At 41.2% G+C, this 10,000-nt stretch overlaps 1 protein-coding gene across 2 annotated transcripts in view; it reads left to right on the top strand.

The window, feature by feature from the left end:
* Window positions 1-10,000, top strand: part of LOC137982362 (fibroblast growth factor receptor 2-like) — a 97,364-nt gene that overhangs the window by 3,729 nt on the left and 83,635 nt on the right. For both annotated transcript variants that reach the window (XR_011118672.1, XM_068829465.1), the window contains exon 2: window positions 1,730-2,080. Coding sequence is in view for 1 of the 2 variants with exons in the window: in XM_068829465.1 (XP_068685566.1) it covers window positions 1,730-2,080 (351 nt within the window). In the remaining variant the exon portion in view is untranslated. The remainder of the gene's footprint in view (window positions 1-1,729; window positions 2,081-10,000) is intronic.

The following is a 10,000-nucleotide window of genomic DNA, read 5'->3' on the forward strand; positions in this document are numbered from 1 at the left end:
CAATTCCTAACAAGCCTTTCATAGATGAATATTGCTAACACAAATTAATTTTAAAATACAAGCTAAAATCTTATTATTATACACCTTGAATCTTGATTACAATGATATGAAATGCCTACACAGTTAATTCTGGGGGAAAAAGTTTGTTTTTCTAAATTCCGTGCCAGCGAAAGGGGGTATATACATACGTGCAAGAGTTTTAGCCAAAAACTTATTATAAGTGTTATATTTTTAATCATTAATTTGATTTATACATTAAATCATATCAGTGCATTCTTTGTCTTGGACCAACTTAATGCATTCAACTCAGCACAGCAGAGTGAGAAAACAAAATTTGCCCAAGTGTGTGCCCCTCATTTTAACCCATTGACTCCTGGGGATTCCTCATTGACAAGTGAAATCATCTGGCATTAGATAGAGTAAAATACTTTAAGTATGGGCAGTTTAGGGCGGTTTAGGGGTGAAAGGGTTATGTCTTTTTCAAAGGCTTTTGCCTTTAAACTTGATATAGAATTCAAATTTTAATCTCAACCAACTGGTTGGTATAACATCCTTTCCATTCATGATACACAAGAAAGGCAAACTTTTGCATGTTATGTAAATTTCATCAAAGCGTACCCCCCTCTCCCCACCTCCCCTCCCCCACCCCCAATAAAGCTGCATTATGAGATTACTTGCTCTTTGCAGAGGTATCACAAAGGGTCACAGAGTATTGTCCCTTAACCCTGAATTTAAAAGAATTTGATGTACAGTACCATAAATGTGGGGTTTTTAGTTATGTTGTTGTGATAGGGGATGCCTTATGCCATCAACACAATTAAAGTGAATGCAATGTGGCTGTTTTGGACAGACATAGATGCCATGCTCAAGAATATTTGTTCCTTGTGTCTTGTGGTGTTAACTTGTTAGCAAAAATATATTTATCTAATTGGTCTTCATGACTGCACTCTACTGGTGTACATGTACTACTCCAAAAATTGTTCTTTATTTCGTTCTTGCAAATTTATTCTGTCAGATAGAGATAAAGGGGTCCTTTCAGTGACCTTTAACGCCAGGCCGAGTTGCTCACAGCTACATGTAGGGTTTACCATTGGTTATTCCCACCAAAACAGGAGCGATTTTAGATAATACTCATTTGTTGTTTTGTAGCAGTATAATTTCAAGGCCGAAGCATGTGACAACGGACATTCACATGCAAATGTGAAAGCAGATCAAAAATGTAGTCCTATTAAAGCCAACAAGTGCAGTTTATCGTGGAATTTTTGCTTTGACAAGTTAGCCCAGGTGCAGGATTGGTTACCATTGTATTTAAGCACTAACTCTTGGCTTAAACTCCTGTAGAAACAGTGAGACTGTCATAATATTAATTTTGATACCAGGACTAAACAATGGGTCATTTCATTTTGTCTCACTCACACCTCATCTTCACTAAAGCTCTCCAGTTTGCAACAGCACCCTTTGAAAAACGACTTACGCAGAGTTGATTTCTTTGTCAGTTTCATTTTGGGGGAGACGTAGGGCCTGGAAGCAAAATTCTTTGTATTTGTGCAGATCTGGCATAATTGTAAGTTGTGGAGTCTCAAAACAAATAGGATTGTGGATGAGAATAACTTTTATGAGTAGCTTTTTTCACAGCTGATATTTAACAGAAAAAAGTGCCAGTAAAAGGTTTTGTAATGTAAACTGATACCTGCTTTAATCTGTTGAAGCTTCCCTTAAAATCTTCCAGGAGAAACTGCAACTACAGCATTTAATGCACAGCCTTTAACACCATCACATGCAGTGGAAGGAGACAACTTTACTCTTGAGTGGACTTACACTCTGGATGGTGGGACATTTGTGGTGGCACAGTTTTTTAATGGTACTGGCTCTGGGGCTGATGTGATTGGAAGGGCACGTGCCCCTGGTAGCATATCTGTCGAGCAAAAGTATGAAGGACGATTCAGGGGAGAAGCAACAAACACCCGAGCAGAGCTGACTATTATTGCAGTGCAAAGATCAGACGAAGGGGCATATAGAATGAATGTGGTTCCAGATGGTTCTGGCAATCTTGAAGACACTGTGGAAATTTTTGTGCAATGTGAGTATTTTCTTAGATATATCTGTTATTAGTATACTGGTTTTTATTATACATAGTTTGTGTGAAAGCAAACTTAGGGTAATAGATACGTGTTTAGTACTGCTCAGAGAGATACACGTAAGCATTCAAAAAATCCCCTGCAATACCCATGTGTTCAAAGCGCAGGTGCACGTCTGCGTGTGAAATCGACGTATCTAATGAGTATTAATGAGCTTTGCTATTTTGTGTTAATGTGTTGTCATTGTCAAGACGAAATATTTTTGAAAATGATAAACAGCAATAAATTCCAAGAACAGCTCTTGAGAGAAAAGGTTACAAATGTACCTTACACACGGCTGCTACACAGTGACTGTAATTAAGAGTGAAATTGGGCAAGGACACTGCAATTCAGTTGAACACATGAATAATCAGCCTAGCTAAAATGGTTTTGAGTCAGGTAGGCAAGATGGCTTGAGTGCATGTAGTGGGCATCTGGCCCTTGCCTGGTAGGGGGGTCTGTTTCATGCTCCCCTGAAATAATTATTTTGAAAATTTCAGCTTCAAATAGTTGTACATGTATCTGGTGCATTTTAGGGGAAAACTCAACCCCTCTTTTTCAGCTTACAGATACCTGTAACACTGCTCAAGAGCTTTTTTCCTCACATGCCTGTTATTTTCCACCTAGCTAGTAAATTATTCAGAAGGTGTGAACATGTACACCCATAGTTGTTTGATAATTATCCCCTGGCGGAAATCTTATTAAGATCTTACTAAGTCTCTTTATAAGATTTTTTTTTCTTAATTAAGTATCTTACAAGATCTTGTAAGATCTTAGCCAAGTCTTACAAGATCATGGAAATTCATTAATGGCTATGTGGCACTTTCAAGTCTCATGCAGTAAGAAAGGTGTGGCAAATTATGCGATTTAACTTTAGCCAACTTAACCTTCTTTTGCTTGGTCTACATGCAACAGTATTTCCAATTAATTAATTTAAATACACACCAACTCTCTTTGGAGTTCTGTGGGTCTTTATTGCCTAGACCACGGCTAAAGCACCCTCCCAGGAAGGGTGGGGTGGGTAAAGAAAATTTTACAATGATACTGCTGCACGTGCTAGCTCGCTAGAATCGTAGTAATGAAGTGACACTCAATTTGCCGAAATATGTACATGGGCCTGACTGGCATTTCCGTAATATATATTTAATCCTGATAAACAGGTTTATCACTCACTAAGTACACACCAACTCTCTTTGGGGTTCTGTGGGTCTTTATTGCCTAGACCACCGCTAAAGCACCCTCCAAATCCCCCAAAGGGAGAAAGGGGACCGGATGTAGTGAGTGATACTCTCATTAGAGAGTAGACGAATTTTTCGTCGCTGGCAACTTGCCTGATCCACTGAAGTCGGTCGTTGTGAGGGCCAAAAGCGAGTCCTCAAGTGTGCCTGCTCCTTCAATCTTCTTCAGGATTTCTTCAAGACGGCCATATTTCGCTAGGGTTTTGGTCGTGACTGGAGTGCTTTCGTCGCTCATCGTTTCTTTCGCACCTGTCTGCTTTAACTTTCTCAAAGCCACTTCAAAAATATGCTTCTGGCCCACGCTTAGACCCAGGTTTTCTGAATCGTTGGAAGTGAGGAGTTTCAAGGCCTCCTCACTATCAAGATCCTCTTTTTTCAGTACCTCAATGGTAGCTTCTTTCAATTGGTTAGCTTCGCACCAAGATTTAAAATCAAAAGTCGACATTTAAAGAAAATTTTACAATGATACTGCTGCACGTGCTAGCTTGCTAGAATCGCAGTCATAAAGTGACACTCAATTTGCCGAAATATGTACGTGGGCCTGTCTGGCATTTCCGTAATGTAATGTAATGTAATGTAAATCTTTATTTAGACACGGAGAATTGAGAATTAGATAGTCCTAATGTTTTATTAATTTTTAATTTTTATTTTATTTTTACAATTCATATACATACATTAATTACAATTCTAAAACAGATACTTACTCTACTTACAGTACTACATTACTTTTTTTTTTTTAAAACGTACAGTAAAATAAAATCACACAGAAAGTCATACAAGATATTTGATTTCAAGGCAAAGGATTCTACGTTTTACGCTCCTTATGTATAGTTAGTAGATTTTGTGAGAGGGAGACCATTTCCGTACAAAGACATTTGAGTCGTTGTTGTGGAATGCTATCTGCTTTTCAATTTCAATCGAGTTCATAAGTACCTGTATATACACCTGCAGCGGAGGAAGCTTGTTACCAAGCCTGCAGGTGTATATGCAATGTCTTGCTATAAAGAGTAGGTGATGAAAGAGAAGGTCTTTTACGTCATCAATGAGACCGAAACAAAGAGACAGGGAGGAAGAGACGTTTTCTAAATCTTTGAAATTTTGAGAGATCCACTCGAACATGCTCTTCCAGAAGTTCTGAGTGTATTTGCAAGTCCAGAATAGATGAATGAGGGTTTCTTTTTGTTCATCGCAAAAGGAACAGGAATGTGTTTGTTTCATACCTATTTTACAGAAAGTCATTTGTGGCTATTTTCCTGTGAAGGAATTTAAATTGGAACGCTCTAAGCTTTGACTCTCTTGTACACAGAGATGATAGGCAGTACGTATTTTCCCAGTTTACTATTATACTAAGATTACGATACAAGTCTCTCTCTTCCAACCACTTTTCCGGACTTTTTGATGGTATAGAAGCTTTTTTGTATATTAGGCATTCATAAATTTTCTTGGAAACTTTGGTGTGAGAGAGAAGGGTATCAACTGGATCCTTTTTCCAGAGTTTGGTCATGATAGGCTGTAGAGTGTACTTTCTTGTAATGTGCTACAGCAGATATCCCTTTGTGATGTTCGAGATAGTTGGTTTTGATGCTATATTTATCTTTGAAGGCGTTATAGCTTAGAAAATTCTGGTCGTTGTCTAACAGATCTCTAATCACTATTGGATGAGAACCTGTGAAAAACCCGTGAAAAACCTGTGAATTTTCCTGTGAAAAAACCTATGAAATACTAATTTTCATGTGTTTTTTCAACGGTTTTTCACAGGTTTTTCACATGATGTGAAATTTTGAAAACCTGTGAACAGGGCACTTTTCACAGGGTGAAAACCTGTGAAAAAACCTGTTAAAAACCTGTGAAATAAAACCTGTGAAAAAAACCTGTGAAAAAGAATCCTGCTCTGGAGCTTTTTCACAGGTTTTTTCGCCGTGTCTAAAATCTCAAAACCTGTGAACAGGGCACTTTTCACGTAGTCACAACCTGTTAAAAAACCTGTGAAAAAGAATCTTGTTCTGGAGCTTTTTCACAGTACGTACAGGTCACACGCAGGGTCAAAATCTCAAAGCCAATGAACAGGACACTTTTCACATGGTCCCTTGAACTGATTACATCGTGTTCATTACTATATTGGCAAAGTTTGACAGGCAATATGACGTGTCATTGATGAGTAACATTCCTTCTTCTGACAATAATGAGACATGCATAGTAGGTCTGTTGGTGTTTCTGGGTTACTTTTTAGGTAAACAACATTTCTGTCACAAAGCAGCAAGATTATGATGCCTCTCGGTGAACATAATGAAGTAACCTGTAGTGCTACTGGATACCTCCAGATAAAGCCCTGATACAAAGCCTTAGGAGAGTTTCCTAAGCCTCTAAGAAGTCTTCGGAACTGAAGGACTCGGGGTCTTCAGGAATGTTGAAAACTGAGGAAGTTCACCGGTTCACAAACCCAAGAAATTTTCAAAGGATAAGGGAGAGAAGTCCAAATCTGCTTGTTATCGTTGCGGGAACACTGAACACCTCAGTTCTGAGTGTAAATATAAGAAGTACCGGTGTGATGCATGTGGTAAAGTGGGTCATCTGAAAAAGGTTTGTCGTTCCAAGGAGTCTAAGGATGCCAGGTACATCGAGACTGTTAGTAACTGTGATCCGATGCATGATTCTTTGGGATTCTTCACAATCCGTGAACAGGATGCCCAAGCTGCTACTGTAACCATGACAGTGGAAGGCAAGGAATTGATATTGGAAGTGGACACAGGAGCATCTGTGACAGTCATTCCCAATAAAATGTTCAAGGAGAAACTCGGTCATCTTAAGCTGAAGCCGGCAAGCACCTCGCTGAAAACTTACACTGGGGCTGTGCTACCTTTTTGTGGAGAAACTGAGGTGCATGTAGAGTATCAGGGCCAGAGTGCTAAGTTACCTCTAATTGTTGCAGAAGTTGATGGCAAGCCAGCTATTCTTGGTCGCAACTGGCTCAGTGTTGTTAAGCTGAACTGGAAGGAGCTTTTTAACGTTTCTTCTCTTGATTTTGTCGGTGAACTGTCTGCTAAGTATAAGGATGTTTTTGGTCCAGGCCTGGGAAAAATAAAGGAGTTCGAAGCCCGGCTATCTGTTCACTCGGAGGCCACCCCGAAGTTTCATAAGGCCAGACCTGTGCTGTACTCCTCAAGACCTGTGGTCGAGGCAGAGGTAGATCACCTAGAGAAGGAGGGGGTTGTGACCAAGGTGTCACACAGTGCATGGGCTGCCCCAGTTGTGGTCGTTCCTAAGGCAGATGGCGGTATCCGTCTATGCGGGGATTTCAAGGTCACAGTTAATCAAGTTTTGGATGTTGATAAATACCCTCTACCTAATCCTCAAGACTTGCTAAGTGCTCTGGCAGGAGGGACGCGTTTTACGAAGTTGGATCTCAAGCATGCGTATCAGCAGCTTCCTCTGAGCGAGGATTCCAAACAGTTTCTCACCATCAACACCAGTAAAGGACTCTACCAGTACAATCGTCTTCCATTTGGTGTGGCAAGTGCTCCTGCCATATTCCAATCAACCATGGACACCATCCTCAAGGGTATCGACGGTGTGGTGTGTTACATCGATGACATATTGATTACAGGCCGGAATGACCAAGAGCACTGAAATCGGCTAGAGGCCGTGCTGAGTAGGCTTCAAAGGTATGGATTGCAACTCAAGTTGTCCAAGTGTAGTTTCCTGCAGAAAAAGGTCCAGTTCTTGGGTCATGTGATTGATGCTGAGGGGGTTCACCCATCGCCTGAGAAGGTGCAGGCTGTTGTTGAAGCTCGGTCTCCTGCTAATGTTACAGAGCTACGGTCCTTCCTCAGAATGCTCCAGTACTATGGGAAATTTCTACCTAATCTTTCGACACTGCTGCACCCGCTCAACAACCTTCTTCGGGAAGGTGTGTCCTGGTCGTGTCAGCCAGAGTGTCAACAGGCTTTTGAGTCTGCTCCAATCTGCGAAGGTTCTGGCCCACTATGATGTTAACCTTCCTATTAAATTGGCCTGTGATGCCTCTTCATATGGTATCGGAGCGGTGTTATCACATTTGATGCCGGGTGGTGAAGAGCGCCCTGTTGCCTTTGCTTCAAGAACACTTTCAGTTAGTGAAAGGAACTATTCTCAGTTAGAGAAGGAGGCATTATCCATCATTTACGGTGTGAAAAAGTTCCATCAGTATCTTTTTGGAAGAAAGTGTACCTTGGAAACTGACCACAAGCCACTCTTGACCATTTTGGGCCCAAAATCAGCAGTGCCAACCCTGGCTGCTGCACGACTGCAGAGATGGGCTTTCATTCTTGCATCCTACCATTATGAGGTGGTTTTCCGCAAAACATCAGAACATAGCAATGCTGATGGGTTATCTAGGCTCCCTGCAGACAAAACTGGCACACCAGAGGAGAGTGACAATTTCCATTTTACACATGTGAATGATCTTCTAGTCACGGCTAGGGATATTGCTGATGCGACAAAGAAGGATCCCGTATTGAGCAAGGTCTTACAATTGGTTAAATGTGGTTGGCCACGACAGGTACAGCAAGAAGCCTTGCAGCACTACTTTAAGCGGCGTTTTGAACTTTCCGTGGAACAGGATTGTGTTCTCTGGGGGTTGCGAGTTGTTATTCCTAAGGCATTTCACGACAGGATCCTGGAAGACCTTCATGCTGATCACCCAGGTGTTTGCCGTATGAAATCTTTGGCTAGGAGTTACGTGTGGTGGCCCAGTCTCGACAAGGCAATTGAGTCTGTCGTGCAAAATTGTACAGCGTGTCAGTCGACTCGGAAACAACCTCCTACTGCACCCCTGGTTCCATGGAAGTGGCCCGTTCGAGTTTGGCAACGTGTGCACATGGATTATGCAGAGAAGGACGGTGTGTACTTCTTTGTGGTGGTCGACGCCCACTCGAAGTGGCCCGAGGTTTTCTATACATCCTCTTCCACTACATATAAGACTATCGAAATGCTCAGTCATCTTTTCGCGGCATGTGGTCTTCCAGAGGAGATCGTATCGGATAATGGCCCGCATTTTGTTCCTGAAGAGGACACCACGCACTCGTCTGTCCCTTCTTCATCCAAATCTGGCTCAGCATGTTGAGGAGAACCAAACCGAAGTAAAGCAACAGCATGATGCTGGCCGCTCCAAGACTCGTGGCTTCCTTCCAGGCGATCTGGTACTTGTGTGCAACTTCAGAGGGAAGGATAAGTGGCAACGTGGTGCCGTGATTTTGCGGATAGGTCCCTTGGCCTACCAAATACGCGTGGGGGAACGCATGTGCCATGTGCACATCAAACCCTTCCAAGCAGGAAGTGATACCGCAAACTTCGGTTGTACCACCACCTGTCTTACCAGTACCTAGTGGTGTCACCCCTGCCAAGTTGCTCGAACCTACCTCACCAAGACCTTCGGACCCAGGGCCCACTCCTATTCCTGAGTCCTCCTCGCCTGCAGCTACCACTTCGTCACCAGACCCACCCAGACGGTACCCAAAGCGTTCACTTAAGCCAGTAAAACGCTTGGATCTGTGATGATTGAAACTTTGTTGAACTGCCCTTTAAAGTTTGAAATTTGTTAGGAAAAACAATTCTAGGACGGGGGAGATGTAGTATTTTGGGCCTTTCTTGTTCAATTGCCATATTTGGGCATGCCCATATTCGGAGAGCCTCGTGCAAAAAGTTTTTTTGTGTTCGGATATTAAAAGCTGTGAGTTGTTGTGTTCAACTTTGGGTGTCTCTGTTTTTTCGAGTGTGTTTGCTACGAAATATTACACAAGATCTGTAAAAGTTAATTGTGGGAAAAGGTGTTTAAGACAAATTAGGAGTTTTTTCACCTTTCCAAAGACTTTTTAATTGGTTGTAAAAATCTCCGAAAAAGTTACTTTTGCACAGTGCAAAAAGTAACTTAATTACAGGTAGTTAAAGTTAATGAGGTTTAAAATAATTTGTATAAATGCCAACAACAAAATGTTCAGCTGTCACATTAGCAAGATTACCGGCCACATGAATGTATATTTTAAAATAAACTACAAAAATGTCATTGATTATAAGTTTGTTTCCATGCAGTTTACAGTTAGCATCAGTCACCATTCACTGTCTCAAATGACCTGACTACATGCATGTATATATTGTATGCACATGATTATTTTTTGAACTACTATAGGCTTCAATCACCCTGCTAACAGAGCCTTTCTTTTGCTTGCCTCAGTAAAGAAAAAGACAAAAGGAGGCTCTGCTCGCAGGGTGGGCTTCAATGTAATGACCCTTACCTTACATTTACTGATTGATCCACACATGCATGATGAGCTTGATAATACTCCATCTGTATCAGCAATAGCTAGACTAGACCTTAAATTGTGTATTATGGATTTAATGCTCATATTGTGGAAGATTATATACATGTAATCAACTATATCATCACATTAATCTTACCTTTGTGAGAACTTGTTATTCCTTTTAAATTATCTCTATACCAGTCAAACTTTGCTTGTCTTTTAACTACTTCACTAGCTCTCATCGAGAGAATGCACTCGAGCCACTGCAGTGCCACTGATACCATATTGTGAGCCATATTGTGCCAGTGATGCACAATATTTGCATCATTGATTCCTTTAAATTAAATCTTCATGACTTGTCAATTTACAA

Source organism: Montipora foliosa, chromosome 13 (genome assembly GCF_036669935.1).
Source record: "Montipora foliosa isolate CH-2021 chromosome 13, ASM3666993v2, whole genome shotgun sequence".
Classification (NCBI taxonomy): domain Eukaryota; kingdom Metazoa; phylum Cnidaria; class Anthozoa; order Scleractinia; family Acroporidae; genus Montipora; species Montipora foliosa.